We start from the raw sequence: 21750 nt of genomic DNA, 5'->3' as shown, positions 1-21750 counted from the left end.
TCTCCAACTCAGTGCCCAGAATTTTCATTTCTGGCCCAGCTGTTCTTCTTCTCTCAGACACTGTCCCTTGTCTTCCTCTGCATCTGCCTAGCAAATTGTGCAGATGGGTACGAGAGATGTTGGGGTGTGGGAGAATGGGAAAGTTTTCCGGAGTCACTGCTATAAATCTGAGGACTGCCGGTGGTGGGGGTGTGGGTGCTGGCTCAGCTTTGATGTATAAGACTCAGCTGCTTGAGTCCCTCTTGGGATGTCTGTTTCTTGGTGACAAGAAGGAAACAGTGTCTGGAGGTGGTGACAAGGATGCAGATGCTGATGGAGGGCCTTAGAACCAGCCATTCATCTGACAGATGTGAACTGAGTCCTTCTGCTGTGCCCCTGGGCCAGGCGTCAGGCACACAGTGATGGATAAGACAGCCCTGACCTTCAGAGAGCTTCCATTATATTGGGGCAAACAGATAATACCCAAGCAATCATATAGCCAAATTCAAATCACAATAATGTTGCCAAGAAAATTAAACAGGATTAAATAACAGAGAGTGGTCGGGATGGAATAGTGGGTAACAAGCTTTATAACAGGCAGAGAAGTCCACTGTGAGGAGGTGACACTTCAGCTGAGTCCTGAATGGGAAGGAGCGGGGAGGTGAAGATCTGTGTGAGAGCGACCAGGCAGGGCAAGCGTCAGGTGTAAAGGCCTGGGGGCAGAGTGAGCTTTGGAGGCTAGAGGAACAGGCAGAGGGCATGGAGAGGCTGGATTGTCATGAAAGGTGGGAACAGGGGTCTGAGATGAGCTTGGGGCCAAGCCACATGAGGCATTGTATGCCAGGGTAGGGGGTCTCAACTTACAAGTGAAACGGGAAACCATCAACAGGTGTTGAGTATGAAATCATTTGATTTATGTTTTTGAAAAAGATTTTTTTTTGAGAGAGAGAGTACAAGTGGGAGGGGCAGAGAGAAAGGAAGGGAGAATCTGAAGCAGACTCTGTGCTGAGCACAGAGCCTGACCCAGGGCTCCATCCCACAACCCTGAGATCATGACCTGAGCCAAAACCAAGAGTCGGCCACCCAACTGACTGTGCCACCCAGGAGCCCCTAGATTTATGTTTTTTTTTTTAAATTGCTTTGGTTGCCTGAATGTTTTGAAGAGACCCAGATGAAGCAAGGAGGCCTTTAGGAGTTTCCTGTGTGGGCTGGGTGAGCAGTGAGGGAGCAGAGGGGGTGAGGAGTCAGTTGGGTTGGGAATAAATTCTGAAATAAAACAAAAAAGATTCAAAGATGAACTGGACAAGAGAAAGAGAGGGATTGGGAATCAAACCTAGACTTGAGACACCAGATAGGTGGTAGTTCCATTTCCCAAAGTGTGGGAAGAGTGGGGTTTGTGTAGCAGAATCAGAGAGAACCTACCTCAAAGAGGGTTCCGATTCAGACATATCAGGCAGATTTGAGATGCCTGTGAGACATCAGAGTTGGTGGTGGCCTCGGAGACTATGATTCCACTGAGTAGGGGACTGAGGTCTGTGGGACCACAGAGAGGACTGTGTTGGGGGCGGGGTAAGGGTAATAATCCACCCAATTGCTGCAGGTGGGGCTCAGAGATGTCTGGGAGCCTTTGCAATGGGGTTGTAGAGTTGAGGGACCTTCTCTTCCACAGGTGTCCCCGCTCTTTGGGACCATCTATGATGCTGTTGTCCTGCTGGCCCACGCCCTGAACCGCTCTGAGAGCCATGGTGCAGGACTCTCAGGGGCCCGTTTGGGGGACCATACTGGGGCTCTGAATGTGGCTGGCTTTAGCCAGAGGATCCGGACAGATGAGAAGGGCAGGAGGCTGGCTCAGTATGTCATTTTGGACACAGATGGTCGGGGAAGCCAGCTGGTCCCCACTCACATTCTGGACACAGGCACATGGCAAGTGCAGCCCCTGGACAGGGCCATACACTTTCCAGGAGGGGCCCCTCCGGCACGTGACTCCAGCTGCTGGTTTGACCCCAATATGCTATGCGTGAGAGGTAATTCACCATTCATCTATCCATTCATCTCTCTGTCTATCTATCCATCCATCCATCCATCCCTCCACCCAACCAATGCATTTTCCTCTTCTTGGAGTGCTCCCCACCTTGCCTGGTTAAATCTTACTTGTCTTACCTGTTAGGGCTGAAGGCCCCTCCTTTGTGCTCCTCACAGCACGTGAGTGAATTGCTTTATGTTCATAGGGTGTGTGTCCTATGCTGAGGAGGACCAGTGTCATCTGTTCCCCAGACTCATGATGCTACCTTCACTCAACTGTTTCTTTGTGCCTTCTCTTCCACAAATACTGCTGGAGGACCTCCCACGTGTCAGGCACTGTGCACAGCCCCAGGGCTCTAGGAGTGAATGAAAAGATGTCTCTGCCCCCATAGAGCTGATGTACTTGAAGACCAGCCCCAGAGCCTACTTTCCAGGGGCTTTGGTATGGTGGCAGATACAGGGACAGCTGAAAACAACATAACACAGTGTGATCAGAGCTATGAATAGGGAAGCCAGGGTGATGGGAGGCTGAGCAGCAGCACTGGCCCCAGGATGGGCCTTATCTCAGGGATCCAAACATGGTGACTTACACTCTAGCCCAGGATTGTCATGATCATCCCCAATACAACTGATCAGCCACCATGGATTGAGAGAACAGATGGCAGCAGCATTGGAGCAAATGTACTTACGGTTACAGCTCAGTGCTGCTGCCGACCAGCTGTGTGAGCTTGGGCAAGTTGCATACCCTCTCTAGGTCTCCATCTCTGATATATAAATAGGAACAAAGACCTAGGACCCTCAACCACCTGTCCTTGCATGAGGGGCAAGGCCGAGTCCAGGAGCAGGTTCTGTCTCCTTGTACTTCAAGGAGACAGAACGGGCTGTGTGGTCAGGTGTTCTCAGTGAAAACCACTCCCCCAGGGGACACCTGGGAACCCTGGGGACCGACTGGACTGTCCTATCCAGGGCTGGCTTCTCTGCTGCCTGAGTCTCAGGGTTCTGTTGGCAAGAGGATATGCCACGTTCTTTGTTTTCTCTGATTCTCTCTCTTGAAATATTAACCTTAGAGATTCATTCATTCGTTCACGTCTCCTCTCAGCCCAAGCCATATTCCTTGACTCCCATTGGCAAGATTCCTTGAAACGGCGTCCATGCTAAGTGGATTAAATGTCACTTCCCCTCTTCTCTTCAATCTTCTCCACTGACTCTGTCTGCCATTCTCTTAACAGGAGCAGCCATATGGAGGCCACCAATGGCCTCCATGGGGCTGAGGCCTAGGGTCAACTGTCATGTCAGTCTTTGCCTTGCTTGGCCAGGGCCAGGGAGAGCTCAGCTCCACTGCTCATGCCACTTCTCAGTCACCTTTTCTATCCTCCTACAGTGCTGACCTGTTACCACCGACTCCTGTGGGCTCGGTGCTTTGAGCCTTTCTGCATTCTCTCTGCGCTAGCTCCCTTGGCATCTTATCCATTCTTATGGTCCCAGGTTGACATCTCCGTCCTTGTTAGCGCCTGAACTCCGTATCTGCCCAAACTCCTACTTGACAGTAAAGAGCTACCTGGAGGTCTAGTAGGCATCTCAAACTTGATGTTGTCTGAAACTGAACTCCTGATCTGCCCCCAACCTGCCTCCCACCATCTTCCCCATTGCAGGTAATGGTACCCCCAATCTCCCAGAGACGCAGGAGCCCTCTGTCTCCTCACACCCCACATCCAGTGGGTCAACATGCCCTGGGGGCTCTATCTTTAGAATTTTGCCAGAAGCAGAACCGTTCATCATTCACTGCCCCCACCCTGGACCAGGCCCCCGACATCTCTTGCTGGATTATACCCTGTTCCCTCTGGTCCTTGTACAACCTGGCAGGTTGGAGGATCCTTTAGAAACATAATCAGATCTGGCACTCTCCCAGCAGAACCTGCAGAGGCTTGGCCTTACCTGGAGTTAAGTCGGAGTCCTGGCCTCAAGCTTCACAGCACCCTGGTCCCCTGGGCTCCTTGGCATGTCTTCTGCTCTGCTCTGCCCTCACATGATCACACCAGGCCGCTCCTGCTTCAGATCTTGGCATTTGCTGCCATCTAGGCCTGGAATGCTTTTCTGCCACATACTGTGTGCTGGCTCCCTCCAGAAAGACTCAGAGCTTACCCCCTCAGAGCCGGGGTGAGAGCCAGACTGGTGCTCTGGTTAGAAGCCCAGATGCCAGAGATAAACTGCCACTGGGTTTGAACCCAGGCTCTGCCACTCATAGACAGTAACTTCTCTCTGTTTTCATCTTCTGTTTTCAACTCCTCTGTTTCAAAATTGTGATCATGACCATGCCTACTTCCAGAGGTCATTGTGCAGAATAACTGAAATGAAATACATAATATCCTCAGAATAGGTGCTTAATGCAATACAATAGTATAATAGGATTGCAGGGTATTCACTGCTATTATTATGATGGCGTGAACTCAGATTGGGGCCTCAGCAGGGGGCAGACAGCAGTGCACCAGGGAAGGGAGGAGGCATGGAAGGAAGAAGGGATGGCTCCCTTCTGTGGCAGCAAGAGGGCTGGGCATTTAGCTTCCTTGGCAGCCTAAGCTGAGGCCAGGGTTGCCTGAGCAAAGTAGCCCTCCCAATCTTGCCCAGCGATCCTTAGCAGCTTCTTTACATCCAGCTCCTGACACGAGGGCTGGAGACTTGGATTCAGTGTAAGGAGGGCTCTCCTAACAGTCAGAGTGAAGGACAATGAGACTGGCTGCCAAAACAGGCAGTGAGTGGCCCATCACAGCATGGATGTAAGAAGCAGGACAGCAATTGACTGGGGTACAAAATTTTTATTCAGTACCTGCCTTGTCCAGGCCCTGTGTTGGGTGCCAGGGACAGTGTGGCGAATAAGACACAGGCCCTGGTATCCAGCTACTCTGTCTAGTAGGAAGGGACCTGATAAGCCAATAGACAAAAGACCATAGTATGATCAGGACTGTAATGGGATCTGGGCAGGATCCATGGGGACCTGGGGACAGGGAGCCCAAGAGCCCAGCTGGAAGTGCTAGGAATTAGTATCTCTGTGTGATGACCAGGCCGCAGATCGGACCTTCCCACTTGGAGGCCGTTCTGAGCCTCATCACTGGGGAGGGTTTGGATAGGGGTTTGTGCTCCCATTTCCCAGAGGAAGGAGTAGGTGCAGGAGCTGGGGGAATGGGGTTGCCCTCCTTGTGTGGTTGTTACTGTTAGGACTCACATGCGCCCTGCTTCCGCCACAGATGTGCAGCCCCCGGGCAGCCTCATCGCTTTTGCCCTGGCCTGTATCCTGGTACTGGCCGGCGGGGCCCTCACTTGCCTCATCAGGTGAGACTCTGCCTGTACGGGAGCCTTATTCTTCCCTACCCCACAGGGGTAGGGACAGTCTTGGCAACCTGCAGGAGGCTTTCCTACCCTCCAACCCAGGACCTCAGGACCACCCAACACTCCTGTCCATCCTAGAGCCTCCCTCAGGGCCCTGTGGAGGCTGGGTGCCTCTAGGAAAGGTCTATTTGAAAGTTGGGGAAGAAGCCTGGGACCTTACACAAGACTGTCCCTCCCTGAGGGCAATGAGGGCTTGACCACATGACTCCCTGGGCCCTTTAGCGTTGAAAACAATTCTTCCTGGGTCTGAGCCCCAGCCACAACTGGGAGGGGTTGCACTCTGCCCCCGCCCTCACCCCAGGCTCTGACTCCCCAGGAACCTTCCCAGTCAGTTTGGGAACTTCCAGGCTAGGGACCAGCAGGCATATCAGGTAAGGGGCTGAGCCCAGAGCTGAGGTCAAGGCCTCTGCAGGAGGCAGTGCTCAGCGGTGCCATCCCAGCCCAGTTTGGGACTCCCGGGGAGACAGGAAGAGAACTTTGGATCAGCGTAGGTCCAAGGGGCCAGATCAAGGTGGAGTGGCGTGTGTGCCATCCCTCCATCCTGTACTTTCTCTTGCCTCCAGATTGGGCATCCAACAGCTGCGGCTGGTGCGGGGCCCCCACCGGATCCTGCTGACAGCCCAGGAGCTCACCTTCATCCATCGGCCTCCGAGCAGACGGGTAGGCGGGGGCAGGCCTGGGGTTGGCTGGACAAGGCGCTGACCGCACCCTGCTCCAGGGGCTTGACCATGCCTGCCCCCCCTCCAGCGGCTGCACATGGACAGTGTGAGCGATTCAAGGAGTGCGGTGGAAGGTGGGAGCCTGAGGTCGGTGGCCCAGGGGTCAGCAAGGAGCCTGCTAGCCCCCCAGGAACCCACCAATGTGGCCCTGTACCAGGTGAGGGTCTCTGCCACCCATGTCCAGGCCCGAGGAGCTGCAGTCAGTTTGGGAGAAGCCTAAGGAGCCCTCAGCCTCTTGGTCTTCCATATGCCCTCTTCCTGTTACAGAGTGAGAAACTGAGGCTTGAAGAGCACCAGTGACTTTCCTGGGTCCCACAGCATATCAGTGGCCTGGGAGGAGTGGGGAAGCAGGACTCCCAGCTCCCAGTTCAGCATGATTTGTGATCTGACCTTGGGAACGGCCAGGTTCTGGCCACTTGGGGCTGGGCAGTCCCAGCATGCGCGCTTCACTCAGCACCAGGGCCAGCCTGGGTCACCCTCTTGCCTGGTTCAGCAAGGGACAGTGAGATCGCAGGTCCCTGGGGCCCCGAGGTGTGGGGCCACACACCATCCCAGACAGCCTGTGGGCAGAGCCTCAGCACCAGCGGATAGGGAGGCTGCAAAGTCGGGGATTAGACCAGCAGGATTCTAAAGCTGCTGAGGACACCGCGGCTCCTCGGGTGCTGTGTTCTTAAATTCGACAATCCGCTGGTGCTCTGATTCTCATATTCTGTGACTCAGCAGTTGATGAGCCGGGCTAATCACTCGGGAAGCGGCATGAGGCTCATGCTCCTTCTTTTCCACCTTCTCCCCAGGGAAATCGCATCTCTTTTATTTCTTTGATGCTGAAAGGAGGCTTCCGTGATGTACACAGTGTGTTTTGTCTCTCCTCTGAGTTAGCTGACAGGCTGTGGTGAGGCTGAGGAGACAGAAAGCCATCAGTGACAGAGGACCAAGGGCTCAGGCTGCAGCCAGCTTTGGGCCAGGTCAGCGCGAGGACAGAGCCCCGGCCCCCGTGCTTCCTTCTCTCCTGCCTGCCCCTCCCCTGCAGGCCCTGGGTCACCGAGGCACTTCGCAGGCTTTGGGGTGTTGCGGGTGCCCGAGGCCAGCAGAGCAAAGCTGACCCTGAGACCGGAGCTAACATGCGTTCCATGCACCCATTGTTAGCCCTTGGCAGTGTGGGTGGGGCTCTCATCCTCGCTTTACAGAGTTGGAACACGAGGCTCAGAGAACCAAAGTCGCTTGTCCGAGGTGACAGAGCCAGACAGTGGCAGAGTTAGGACTGAATTCGGGTCCCAGGCCCCTGGCTTTGCCCCACCAAAGTGAAGGTCTTTGGTTTCTGCTGGCCAGGAGCACACAGAACGGATACATTGATGGGGAAGAAGGAGAGGCGGAGGGACACTGAGGGATTTACCCAAGGTCGCATAGCAAGTAGTGAATTCTTTCTTGTTCATCCTTGAACAGGGGGAGTGGGTGTGGCTGAAGAGGTTTGAAGCGGGGACTGCCCCGGAGCTGCGGCCCAGCTGCCTCAGCCTCCTGAGAAAGGTAGGGTTGCAGGGGGTGTGGGGAGTGGGTTGTGGAGGGGGTGCTGTCAGAAGACCCCTAGTGGGATGGAGTGGTCCCCACTCAACATAGAAGCTTCTGGTCTCAGCAAGGAGTCCTTCTTCTTTTTTAAAAAGATTTTATTTATTTGTTCATGAGAGACACACAGAGAGAGGCAGAGACACAGGCAGAAGGAGGAGCAGGCTCCATGCAGGGAGCCCGATGCGGGACTGGATCCCAGGACCCCGGGATCACGCCTTGAGCCAAAGGTAGACGCTCAACCCCTGAGCCACCCAGGCGTCCCACCAATGAGTCCTTCTTATTGTCACAATCACTGCCCCATGGCTGACACCTCAACCACAGTTACATACCATCACTGTCATCCTTACATACCAGCATCCCTAAAGTCACATCACCACCCCAATATGGCCATCACCATGACCACCAGGGGCACCATCCCTTCCATCAGTATCATCAATACCCCTGAAGGACCTTATCCTGTGCCCTCCATCCCTCCTTCCATATACCCATTTATCACTGTGTATTGAGCACCCCCTATGTGCCAGGCCATGTTCTAGGTTTGGGGCTAGAGCTGAGAAGAATGAGGTTCCTTCCTTCAGGGAGTTTCTAGTCACTTGTTATCACTAACCACATAAGCCCCTTCACCCCTGAGATGGCCATCATCCTGAGAGGCACTGTGGGTTAGAGGACATTGCAGAGGATTTGAGTCAGGAAGGTCTCAGGTAGGGACACTTGGGTAGCTTAGAGGTTGAGCATCTGCCTTTGGTTCACATCATGATCCCGGGGTCCTGGGATGGAGTCCCGCATTGGGCTCCCTCCAGGGAGCCTGCTTCTCCCTCTGCCTATGTCTCTGCTGCTCTCTGTGCATCTCTCGTGAATAAATTAAATAAAATAAATTTAAAAAGAAGGTCCCAGGTAGAAATCTGCCTCCATGAAATGCTTAGCTTTCCTGTAAAATGGAGCTAGTTAAGTCCACTCCTGGGGAATCATGAGGCTTAGAGAGAACATATGAAATAACCCAGAACTGTCCCTGGCCAGGAGTCGGCCTTTGATAAATGGTGAATTTTATTATTATTATTTCCCATATGACTACCATCTGAAATCAAGTTTGGAAAGATTAAGTGACTGGAGGCGAGGGTAGGCATTTCCCAGTGGGCATCTTGCAACCAGAATGAATAGATGTTCCTTAAAAGAAAAGGCCTTATATATGGTCAAATTTCCAATTTTGGAAATTGCTTAGGTTAGCCATTGGGCTTTTCAGAATCTTTAATATGCTCTGGTTATCCATGACTGTGTAACAAATTCCCCAAAATGTAGTGGCTTCAAACAACAATCATTTTTATGATATAATTGTGTGGGTTGGAAATTTGGGCAGGGCTCAGCTGAGCAAGTCTTTGGTCCTACTTGGCATTGGTTGGGAGTCCCTCAATGGTATTCAGCTTGTAAATGGGCTGTCAGAGGTTGGCAGACTATGGCCTGTGAGCCAAACCAGTTCTACTGTTTGGTTTTATAGAGAAAGCTTTACTGGAACTCATGCTTATTCCTTTATATATTGTCTATGTCAGATTTTGGCTTTGGATGGCAGAGGTAAGAAGTCTTTGTGACAGAGACAGTATGGGCTGCAAAGCCTAAAATATTTACTAACTGGACTTTTACAGAAGAGTTTGCTGACCTCTGGTCCAGAGGGCCTAAAATGGCTTTACTTACATGCTTGGTTACTCACATGCGTGGCAGGTCATTTGGAAATGCCTGGAAGTCAGGTAGACCTGACTTTCCACTCTGTAGTCTCAGGCCTCTTCACGTGATCCTCCAGTGTGGTGACTCTGGGTAGAGGGATTGTTTTTTAAGATTTTACTTATTTATTTGACAGAGAGAGAGAGAGAGAGACAGCACAAACAGGGGGAGTGGCAGGTAGAGGGTGAGGGGGAAGCAGACTCCCCGATGAGCAAGAAGCCTGATGTGGGGCTTGATCTCAGGATGCTGGGATCACAAACCGAGTTGAAGGCAGGCCCTCCTGGGGAGAGGGACTTCTTACAGTCATTCAGGGTTCCAACAGAGAGGGCTCCAAGAGACAGGAAATAGAAGCTGTCAGTGTCCTAAGAACCAGACCCAACATGCACAAGATCACTTCCACCATGTTCTGTTGGTCACGGTCATCACAGAGCTCACTCATATTCAAGAGGAAAGGACAGAGGTCCCACGTCTCGAGGTCAGGAGTGTCATAGGATTGATGTCATTCTCAATTCTCAATTCACCATGTATATTAATATGATTGTGACTTGTATTCAGGTCTCCCCCACTCACTTGACTCGAACTGTTTCTGTGAGGAAAGCCTCATCAAATAAGCCTTCTATCTTTCCTGCTTGAACAAATGTTAAAATTGCTGGTTGGGTTGGGGCTCTCTGACCTGCTGGGCAGCCATTAAGGAAGCTGTTTTCTTCTTGAGACTGACCTCTTCTGATCTTTTTCCTCTCCTCATCAGGCCTTAAGTTTTGGGGGGAGAGAATGTACAGTTTTCAGGCACATTGTGCCAATTATGTTGGGAAACAGGCCTAGATCCCTATACTGTGCAGTTGGTTACAACTTATTCACTTATTTACTCATGATGCTTCCACTCACTTGTTTTTTTTTAAGATTTTTATTTATTTATTCATAAGAGACACACACAGAGAGAGAGAGAGGCAGAGACATAGGCAGAGGGAGAAGCAGGCTCCATGCAGAGAGTCTGATATGGGACTCGATCCCAGGACTCCAGGATCACGCCCTGAGCCGAAGGCAGGCGCTTAACCGCTAAGCCACCCAGGCATCCTTCCCCTTACTTGTTTACCTACTCATTTATCCATCCATCATCTATTATCCATCCATCATCCATCTATCCATCATTTATCATCCATCCATCATCCATCCATCCAATCACCCATTTATCCATCCATCCATCCATCTATCCATCAATAATCTATCCATCTATTATCCATCATCCATGCATCCATTCACCATCCATTCATCCATTCATCATCCATGCATCCATCCATCTACCCAACCATTCAACATTTCTGGTGCCTCTCTGTGCTCTGCCCTGTCCTGGGTGCTAAATATTGGAGGTCCAGGTGTGTATTGTACCTGGTCCAGCCTTGGACAAGCCCCTGAGGGCTGCTACTGTGCCTGTTGCCCCAACAGATGCGGGAGCTGAGGCATGAGAACGTTGCTGCCTGCCTGGGAGTCTTTGTGGCCCCTGGGGTCAGTGCGCTTGTGCTGGAGCACTGTGCCCGGGGCAGCCTGGAGGACCTGCTGCGGAATGAAGCTCTGCGGCTGGATTGGACCTTCAAGGCCTCTCTGTTGCTGGATTTGATCCGTGTGAGAACCGTCCCTGGGCCTGGAACTATGGGGGCCATGGGGCGGGGAGGGAGACAAGAGATGCTCAGATTCCCAAGACCTGGTCTCTTTCCCCTTTAAGAAAAATTTGAATAGTGTGGGAAGAGGTGAGAGCAGGCAGGAAGGGTTTCTGAGGTCTGTGGGATTCTGAGAGGACCAGGGGTCCCTTTCATTCATCACAGCCCTCATGGACCACCATTATGTCCACTCCAGGGCATGAGGTATCTGCACCATCGGCATTTCCCTCACGGCCGCCTCAAGTCCCGAAACTGTGTGGTGGATGGACGCTTTGTTCTCAAGGTCACTGATCATGGTTATGCGGAACTCCTGGATGCTCAGCGGGCTCCTCGCCCCCGGCCAGCCCCAGAAGGTCAGCTCAGGGGGAGGCAGGGGCTGCCAATAGGTTTTGAGGCTTCTGCTTAAATCAGATGCTTATGAGGCAGGGGAGGGAGGAGATGTCTGATCCTCCAGCACTTTCCATGGTGTGACCTTGAGGTGCCTCAGGCCCTTTGCCTGTGAATGGGGCAGAACCGAAGTACCTACCTCCTCCTGGGCGAGGATGCCACCCGCGTGAAGCACCCGCCCATCTCGGCCCAGCTTGGTGGTCAGTGGGTGAGGACGGCGTGGCCCTGCCCTGTGACTGCAGAGCTGCTGTGGACGGCTCCGGAGCTGCTGCGGGCGCCGGGGGCCCCTGGGCGGGGCACCCTCAAAGCAGACATCTTCAGCATCGGCATCGTCCTACAGGAGGTGCTGACTCGAGGCCCACCCTACAGCTCCTCGGGGCTCTCCGCAGAAGGTATGGCACCCCTGTCCTCCTTCCTCGGCCTTTCCCTGGCTGGAGTCCCCATGTAGCTGGGGAGCCCTGTGGCCATCAGCGGAGCGAGGCCTGGAAATAACCACACAGACGCACTTGCCCGGTTTGACCACGAGAATTGAGTTTCTCTGGCTTAAGCCAGGCAGCCTGCAGCAGCTCGGCCCAAATGGCAGCTGACCAGCTCCAGCGCTGAAGACATTGGTGTCTGGAAGGAAACTTCCACTCCCTTCTGCCTTTGCCAGCCAGAGTCATTGCCGTGTCTGCGGGTGCTCATGCCCTAACTAGCCCCCTTGCCCAGTGTTGACTTTGTGCTTTTACAGACCTGTTTTCCCCCTCTGTGTCACTTATTTACTACACGGTCTTACACAAATCACTTCCCCTCTCTGAGCCGCAGTTTTCTCATCTTTAAAATGGGGATGGAATAAAAAAGAATGGGCCAGACCTCTGGTCCGTGTCGGAAGGGGCCAGGCTGCTCAGTATTGCGGGACTTGTTTCTCTGCCCAGATGGGGCTCCTTTAAGAGCATCTCAGTCCCTATATTTTAGGTGTGCAGGATTGTCACTCACAGCTTCCCCATCATCACCTGATCTTAGATGTTTTCTTTTCTGGGTCAGTGTCAGGGCCCAATTTCAGAAACATTTCCTCCCCTTCTGCGTTCCCTGTCAGGGTGACCCAGACCCTGGGCAGTTCTTCCAGCCATCCCCACAGCCACCCTGGCTTCTCAGCCTCAGTACAGGACAGCGATGGAGCACCATCGAGCCTACTATCCCCTCCCACCCCCAGTGGATAATCTTTAACTCATGGGAGGCCTGGCTCACTTCCTGTCTCCACCAAAGCACTGCTCAATGAGTAATGAGCATTCCAGGCCCCAAATTTATGAGGTGGAGGAGTGGGAAAGAGAGGGGCCTTTGTCAGGCCATTTGTTCAACACTCCTCAGCAGCCCGGCCCCCCACATTTGCCCACCGAGAGAGGGAAGACCAGCCAGATGGGGTGTGCAAGCCATGCTGCCAGTGCACAGCCCTTTGGGTCTAGACTCCATGAGCCTTAAGGGGAATGGACCAGGCCTGGAATGCTCGGGTGGTCACCACTGAATTGGGCTGTCTAGGGCCTGCTACTTCCTGGGGAGTGCCTTCCCTGGTCTCAGGGAGTTAAATGCAAAGAGCACCGGTACTGGGGGACATCAACCTCAGCCCAGCTCCATGCCAATCCACTTCATAACTGAGTAAATCCCTTTCAGGCAAAGAGCCTCGGTTTCATCATCTATAAAATGGGGACCATGTTGCCTGCCTCCCAGAGTGGTTGTGGGGATTCAGTGAAATTCTTTATACAAAGTGCCTGACACATGATGGGCATTCCATACATATTTGCCTGAGTGGTTTTAGGGATGTGCTGATGGGGGATCCCACATTCTCTCCTGACTTCCCAACTTGGAAGCAGACCCTCCTTGCTCTTAGAAATAACATCTTTTCAAGATCCAGGGCGGGGGGCGGGGAGGGGGAACACTTGCAGCCCCTGTGAGATGGGTAGTGCATTCCTCATAGGTAGTCGAGTGAGGCTCAGAGATGTGAAGGGACTTCTCACTCAGCAGAGAGCAGTGGGTCAGTGCTCTTGCCCTAAAATCTCCTGGAGTCATCCATGGGGCATGTTCCCACATTGCTGGGTGTGTATAGCCTCTTTCCTCACCCACTGGCGTGGCTGGTCAATCACGGTGATGCATTGGGTGTGGACAGTGGGCCTGGCACGGTGAGGGAACACGAGACCTGGCCTGGCCTGGGCCGGCGGTTTGCAGCACGTTCACATATAAGGGCTCCATTTTAATGTCAAAAATGTTTGGAGCCTCACATGCCACTATTTGATTTTTAATATCCGCTGACTGAGACAATACCCAAAGACAGAATCTGCTCTGAAATCAGCAACACTTGGAAATGGATTTGTATTTTATTCATCACAACACCATCCGGACACTCTTGAAAAAAAGTTGTACGTGTGTATGTGTGATGTATTATTGATTCCATCTGCCCACACTCTTTTGAAAGCACATACAGCTTTCCAGACCCTTTACTCAGAGGCCCTCAGGGTCTGATGCCTGCAGGCTGGAAGCCTCCAGGCAAAGAAAATTATGCAGGCCAGGAGATCAGGCTCAGATCTAGAGTTGGCTTTTTACCAGCCCTGTAGCTGTAGGTGAGCTACTTCATTCCCAGGAGCCTCAGTTTCCCTATCTGTAAAATGAGACAGGGGCTCAAGCAGTATTCCTGACAAGGAGGCCAACAGAAGTGTGTGTGTGTGTGTGGGGGGGGGGGTTGCGTATTGAAATCCAGAAAGAAGCTTCTTCTTACTGGTGCCAAGGGCTCCCACCTCCTCCGCCAAGAGAGGAGGATCCCAGTCCTCCTCGGAGAGAAACCTGCTGTAGCTCTGACAGCTCTGGGTCTGTACTATTTTATGCCCTTTTTATATGTGAGTAAACTGAGGCTCAGGGAAGTGACATAACTTAGAACATGATCTAAAAGTCCCCTCGGGATCCACTGCAAGTCTGAGCTTGGTACCCAACCTCACTTCCTCACAGTGCCCTTGTGAATCTCTTAGCTCCCTCAGTGTTCCCAACAGCTTCCTGAGGCAAAGCTTTATTGGGAAGTTGTTAGATGGGGAAACTGAGGCACAGAGTGACAGCGAGTGGCTGATCCAGAACTAGAACACTGATCTGATGGACCTCAACTTGGTCTGGTGGTCTTTATCACAGGGAGTGGGGGCAGGAAGATCATGGCAGGGGCTGTCTTGGGAAATAATAATGTTGATGGTAATGAAAGCAGATGGTCCGGTTTCTTACATGGGAAATTGGCACCAGAAAGTGTCTGGGTGGCAGAGCTGGTGGAAAAAGCCACAGTGTCAGGGTTTCAAGCACATGGATGGGCATCGCTGGCAAACAGCAGTTTGGGGTTAGGGGAGAGCCTGCTAGGTGTTGGCTGTCTAACATCCATCATCTCTTCCCTCTACAGCCCTCTCAAGAAGGCAGTTAATTTTTTTTTTAAGATTTTATTTATTTATTTGACAGAGAGAGAGAGAGAGAGCACAAGCAGGGGGAGCAGCAGGCAGAGGGAGAAGCAGGCTCCCTGCTCCATGTGGAGCTCCCTCTCAGAACGCTGGGATCATGACTTGAGCCAAAGGCAGATGCCAACTGCCCAACTGAGCCACCCAGGCGCTCTAAGAAGGCAGTTTATTAAGTTCATTTCACAGATGGGAAGACTGAGGTTCAGAGAGATCACTCTGTTGTCCACCAGCTCCTAAAGAGATGGTGGGAGATCCAGAAATCAAAACCTACTCTTTCAGCCTCTTAGCATGAGACTCTTTCCCTGGCCACATCCTGGGCAACCCTGGCTCCATTAATAGCTTGCTCTGGGGTATGGAGCAGGGGAGCCGAGAAGTACCCTCAAGGCCTGATCCCTGCACCCCCAGAGGCCTCCCTGCCTTCTCTCTCAGGACCCCAGGCCAACCGCTTCCCACGAGCCTTCCTGGGAACCACATGATGTTTATTGCAGAAATCATCAGGAAGGTGGTATCACCCCCTCCCTTGTGCCGGCCCCGGGTGTCTCCTGACCATGGGCCACCCGAGTGTATCCAGCTGATGGAGCAGTGCTGGGAGGAGGCTCCAGAGGACAGACCCAGCCTAGACCAGATCTACACCCAGGTCAGTGCTCCCCAGGCTCAGATGAAATGGCTGATCAGTTCACCTCACTTTGCCCAGTAGGAGACAGACTCTACCTCTGGGGCCTAGAAACCCTGTGTAATAAGGGGGCACAGGCCAACACCATCACTCTTGAGGGCTGGGCCTGAGGTCCACTCCCTGAAGAAAGCTTTCTCAGAACCCCGGGTTCTGGGGATGTTGGTTGAGTGCCTTCCTAAGTGTCAAGCCCCATGCTAAGTGTTATGCTTACTTCATTTGATCTTATAACAGCCCTCCAAAGAAGCATTATTATTATCTTGGCCTCATAGGAGAGAAACTGAGGCACAGAGAGGTGAAGGGCTCACCCAAGGTAACTCAGGGAGTGAAAAGTGGGGCTGGAATCCAAACTCGGGTTGGCCTCTCTGCAGAGCTGGTGCTGTACACCTCAACCCTTACTGGCCTCCAGGCACCAGAGCACACAGGCCCTTTGTGGCTGTGGAGGCAGTGCTGGTTCCCCTTGTCCGTGAGTGGAACCTGTGAGGGGCACAGGTGCCTCCCCTTCCCCCAACCAAAGTCTGCCTTGGGACCTGCCACAAGAGGGGTGAGGCAAGTCTGTACGAGTTTGCAGGGCGGTGGTGGAGTGTGCGGGCCTGATTGAGCTGGCTCACGGCTCCCACAGGACCAACCCATCAAGCCTGCGGTGACAGCTTCATGCCTCCCCTTTCTGCCCTCCACTCCCCAGCCGCAGGGAAACGTTGCCAAGGAGAGGCTCAACAAGCGAGAGGGGCGTCCAGACAGGTGATGTGGGAGCGAGAGCCAGGAAGACAGACAGGAGGAATGCACAGGTGTCCTCTGAGAACCGCCACCCCTGACTTCCCACATCCTCTTTCCACCTCAGCTCTGGCATCAGGGGTGGTGTCCTCCTTCCACAGATGAGAAATCTGGGTCTCAGAGTAAATGAGCTCTGAATGGCCACAGTGAGGGTGGGTTGCTGAGCTGGGACCAGCAGCCAATTCTTAAAACACGAGCCTGGAGTCTATCCAGGGATCAGAGATTGCCATGGCCAGCAGCAGGTGACTGCGGGGACAGATCCTGCCCAAGGCTCTGGGGCAGAGAAGTCAGGGACAGACATGAGGTAGGGTGAGCATCATGAGGGCTCCAAGAGCTCCAGGAATTGTATCACATGGGGGGGGCGGGGAGGGATGGGGCTGTGGGGCGGGGAGGGCTCTGCTAAGAGCCAGAATGCCTGCATTCACATCTATCTGCAATTTACTTGCCCTTGGGCAAGTTGATTGCTCTATTGAACTTCCACCTCCCTAAAAGTGGGCCTGGAAAGACTAACTCTGGCCTGACTTGCCATACTGGAGTGACCATCAAGTGGGATAACTAAGTTAAAACGCAGTGGTTCTCTGAGAAAGAGATAGTGGATGAGGCATTAGAGAAAGAACACTGATGCCAAAATCAAAAGGCTTGGGTTCATGTTCACTTAACATTGTTCTGGGATATGTTAATATTGCTAATGCAATTAAGCAAGAAAATGAATATCAAAAGGGGGAAGAAAATGATTGCTATCTGTAAATCCTATGATTGTGTTCCCGGGCAACCCGAGAGAAACAATGGAAAACACATCTAAAATTTTAAAATAATTCAGTGGCATGGCTGATGATAAAATTAACATGTGGAAGATCTCAATTTGAAACTCAGTCCCGCCATTATGAGGTCCTTGGCAAGTTATTTTACCTCTTGGCCTTGATCTTTGTTTTTTTCATTTGTATTATGGGAGCCTTCCTTGCCAAAGTGAACCTCCGGTCAGCATTGTGTCCTTGGAGTCTCAAGGTCAGCAGCTGCCATGCCCACCCTGAGTGATCTTTAAAGCTTGCACCCCTGCTTTTAACAGGCAATACAAAATAGATGCACGTTAGCAGCTGCTGCCACTCCCCACCTCATAGGTGTTTGGTTGAGAGAAGTGGTACTAATGGAGGTTAGATATGCACATCTACACACATGCACACACATGCATATACACACACATACACACACTAAGCTGCTGGACTTAGCAGGAATGTACTCCTTCACTTTGGCCATCATTAATTTCCTTTTCTCACTGACTGCACTTTGGGAAGGTGTGAACCAGATTGGGGAAGGTTCTAGTAAACCTTTTTTACTAGAGTTTTTGGGAACACACTGCTATATTTCCTGTAAGCTTTTCATTGAAGGTATGATTGATGACCACACATGAATGTCCTCCTATGGAGACCTAAGAGAGGTATTTCTCTTTGCTCAGCAATCAGCAGTAGTTGTGTTTCTTTTGAGCAACCAATTTAATGCTCCACTGTCTCATGGACTCTGGATTGTGTAATCTATATTTCCCTCTTTGTTGCTAGGAAGCTCATGTTCAAAATTGTGAACACTTCTAGCATGCATTTTGCTACACCAAAGTAGAAAGCATTTATTCTCCTTTTGTCCCAGTGTTTTATCATTTTATTTTGTAAAACAAAATTTTTTTGAACAAGGAGAGAAATGGGGAGGTAGAAATGATTATATACATAAATAATCTACTTATATCCTTTCTATAGATCTGTTTATCTACGCATCCATCCTTCCAACCATCATATCCACCCATCTGTGGATACTATTTAACTATTCATCCAATCATCCATCCATCCATCTGTCTATCATCTATCATCTGTGTATCCATCCACTCATCTGTCCATCTATCCATCCACCTTTGAGAAGAACAGAGAATGTCTCTTCTATAGTGTTGTTGTGAGAACCAGAGCAGTAGGATCAGTGTTTGTTAATGGTAATGCTATGCTGGGCACAGTCCCCTTTGTAAAGTTATCTCCCTGCCTGCCTGCCCCATACAGAACTAACTCACTTTTCCTCCCATCTGTCTGTGCTTTCCCTTCTCAGAGCTGCCATCCCTTATCTGTTCCATATCTGCTCCCCACCAGCAGAGCTCCTCCAGCCAGGGATTATGTCTGCTTCTTTCCCGTGGCCCAGATTTCCAACCTGAGAGTGTGTTCACCTTCAAGGATGAATGAGGATTTTTGTTCTATTTTTCAGTTCAAAAGCATCAATCAAGGCAAGAAGACCAGTGTTGCTGACTCTATGCTATGGATGCTAGAGAAGTATTCCCAGAACCTGGAGGACCTGATCCAGGAGAGGACTGAGGAACTGGAAGTGGAGAAGCAGAAGACAGAGAGACTGCTCTCTCAGATGCTCCCTTCGTGAGTGGCCCCTTAGGGCTCGATTGGCTCTGAGCATGGGACTTGGGACATAGTAGGTGCTCAGTAAATCTAGGTTCTATGAATTCATTCAATTTATTCATTATTTATCTAATATATTTTCATAGAGTCCTTTTATGTGCCAGGCACTATGTTGCACTTTTAAGTATTAATTCTGCTACCTCACTCCCTTGAGAGCAAGGAGAGAGCACGGTGTCCCCCATTGGATTTCAGAGGAAATAATGTCCAGAGAGAAATTGGTCTTTGTTGGGGGGCGCCCAGCACACAAGCAGACCTGACTCAGTTCCCCTGTTTCTCAACCCAGAAATTTCCCCCCAGTATCCATCCCTCACCTCCAAACTGTGGGAAGAGGGTCCTCCCACGTCGTGACTCTGGTCCTTCCCATTATTTCAGGTCTGTGGCTGAAGCTCTGAAAATGGGGGTACCTGTGGAACCAGAGTACTTTGACCAGGTCACCATATACTTCAGTGACATTGTGGGCTTCACCATCATCTCAGCCCTGAGTGAGCCCATTGAGGTGGTCGGCTTGCTCAACGACCTCTATACACTGTTCGATGCTGTTCTGGGCAGCCACGATGTGTATAAGGTGAGAAGACCAGGAGGCTGGCATCCCACCTCTCCTTTCTTTACTGCTGGGTTTGTGGTATACATTCACTTCTAGTCATTTATCTGTGTGTTTGTATCAGTTAGCTATTATCATGTAACAAATAACACCAAAACCCAGTAGTGTAAAATTATAAGCATTTATTATGGCTCACAAACCTATAGGTCAGCAGGAAAGTTCTCTGGACTCAGCTGGACCACTCTGTGGGCAGTTGTGGGTGAGATAGGAAGTTCTGCTGATCTTTGCTGGGCTCCCTCACATCTCTGGAACCTTGAATGGAACAGTACATGGTCTGTTAGCCGCAAGCAGCCTGGTTGGTATCGTTCACCTGGTGTGGCAGGGTTCCGAGAGAGAAGGCAGAAGCACAGAAGCCTCTGGAGGTCTAAGTTGGGATTGGATGTGTGGCTGTTTCTGACATATTCTATTGGTCAGAGGAAGTTAAAAAGCCAACCCAGGGGTACCTGGCTAGCTCAGTCAGTAGAGCATATAATTCTTAATCTCAGGGTCATGAGTTCAAGCCCGACATTGGGCATAGAGTTGAATTAACAAAAAAGGCCAACCCAGATTCAAGAAAGGGGAAATAAAATCCACCTGTGCTAGGCAAGGGCCAACAGATGATTCATCTCCTGTGCCTCCCGTCAGGGAGCTTTCAGTGCTGTAGATGAAAGAGGAAGACAATCCACAGTAAAAATGATGATCAGGGCAGGCAGAGGAGGCAAGAGGGCCCCCAACCCGGCTAGGGATAGATACGTACAGTAAAAAGCAAGAAAGGCTTCCCGGAGGAGGTGCTGTCTTGCTAGTGCTGTCCGATCTGGGTGTGGTTGCTCCAGGCAAGCCATGGAGGAGCAATGTGCCAAAGCTGGAGCCTTGGGAGGATGGGCCCAGTGAGTATGAGGAGTGCTGAATGGGTTGTAATGGCTGGACATGAAGTGGCCCAGTGGTGGAGTGGGTGGTGGCTGGCTGTCAAGACCTTCCTTGATTGAGTTCCTATTCATCTCTCCATCCTGGGTCTGAGTCCCAGCTTGGCCACCAGCTTCTGTGTAGCTTCGGGCAAATGGCTTCCCCTCTCTGGACTGTTTCCTCATCTATAAAATAGGAATGATGATCCCAGCCCTAGGCGTTTACAGATGATGGTGGATCCTGTCCCCCTTAAAGAAGTGCTGTGTAAATTGAGACTGTAAAAGTGAATAGCATCCTAGCCCTCTGTGCCTGCTGTGTGGACCCCACCCTGATCCTGCCCCTTATGCTGATCCAGTTGCTGGATCTTGGGTCACTCCAGACATAGTGAGGGTGGGGTTGGGAGAGAGCTCCCCAGAAACCACCAGACTCAGACTCCACTGACCTTAGCCTTCTGTTGTGACCCACCAGTTCCCTTCCAGCCACAACCTCCAGGGAGGCAGGGACAGGGGAGGGTCAGGCCCTGGAGCAGAAGCCAGGACAGACAGGAGGCCTGGGCAGGAAGTTTCAGAGGCAGTCTGCTGATAGCATTACGTACAGTATCCCAACAACAATAATCACCGGTACTTATTGAGTGCTTACTGTATACTGGACACTAGTCTAAGTACTTTTATATGTACTAGTTCATTTAACCATCGTAACAATCTGTGAGGTAGGAGATGGTGCCCCTAATGCATAAATGAAATGGGTGATTAACAGGCTTATCTAATTACATATTTCCAACGGGTTGTGAAGCTGAGATTTGAACTTGGGCATTCTGATCCCAAGACCCCCTCCAGGGGGCTCACCATCCTCATGACATGGACATCCTCAGGATAAAGCCCAGGTTCATAGTGGCCCACAAGACCCCCTAAAAGCTGGCCCCCTTTACCTCTCCAACTGTACCTCTGGCCACTCCACATAGACCTCTGCATTCCTCACACGTGCTTTGCTCTCAGGACCACCAGGCATTTGTATATGTTGTTGCCTCCTCCTGGGACACTGCTCTCCCTCCTTTTCATCTGGTTCCCTCCTACTCATTCTTCTGGCCCTGGGGTAGCCTCCTTCCCCTCCAAGACATGATTAGGAGTTCCTGTGTGGTGTTCTCCTAAGTACCCTGGGCAGCATAGCCACACTTTATGGCTCTAACCCAAATCACTCTGTCCCTAGAGCATGGCAATGTCCAAACCATAGTAGGTCCTCTGGAAATATATATTGACTATGTGAGGAGCTTGCTGAAGCCCAGAGAGGAAAGTGACTTGCCCAAGGTCACACAGCCAGTAGGTGGTAGAGACAGGACAAGACCTGCAATGTCTACCACCACTGCCCCGCTCTGTCTGCTACAGTGCACAGCTTCACACTGGGCCTCAGAGACCTGAGCCCCCAGCACTGCATGGACGCAGCTTCCCTCCTGCTCCCTGCTCAGGAGCCCACACTCCCACCCCAGCCCCTGGTTTGGAGGTGTCATCTCT

At 51.5% G+C, this 21750-nt stretch overlaps 1 protein-coding gene across 1 annotated transcript in view; it reads left to right on the top strand.

The window, feature by feature from the left end:
* LOC121476182 (guanylate cyclase D-like) overlaps positions 1–21750 on the top strand; it is a 101528-nt gene that overhangs the window by 67078 nt on the left and 12700 nt on the right. Inside the window, exons 6-16 of the mRNA XM_041729909.1 lie at positions 1649–2003; positions 5244–5328; positions 5949–6045; positions 6133–6261; positions 7548–7628; positions 10824–11000; positions 11232–11388; positions 11665–11814; positions 15366–15514; positions 18557–18720; positions 19132–19324. Coding sequence (XP_041585843.1) covers positions 1649–2003; positions 5244–5328; positions 5949–6045; positions 6133–6261; positions 7548–7628; positions 10824–11000; positions 11232–11388; positions 11665–11814; positions 15366–15514; positions 18557–18720; positions 19132–19324 — 1737 coding nt within the window. The remainder of the gene's footprint in view (positions 1–1648; positions 2004–5243; positions 5329–5948; positions 6046–6132; positions 6262–7547; positions 7629–10823; positions 11001–11231; positions 11389–11664; positions 11815–15365; positions 15515–18556; positions 18721–19131; positions 19325–21750) is intronic.

Source organism: Vulpes lagopus, chromosome 15, assembly GCF_018345385.1.
Source record: "Vulpes lagopus strain Blue_001 chromosome 15, ASM1834538v1, whole genome shotgun sequence".
In the NCBI taxonomy this organism is placed as follows: Eukaryota; Metazoa; Chordata; class Mammalia; order Carnivora; family Canidae; genus Vulpes; species Vulpes lagopus.
Note: the sequence above shows the minus strand (reverse complement) of the source record. Positions and strands in the feature narration are given on the sequence as shown.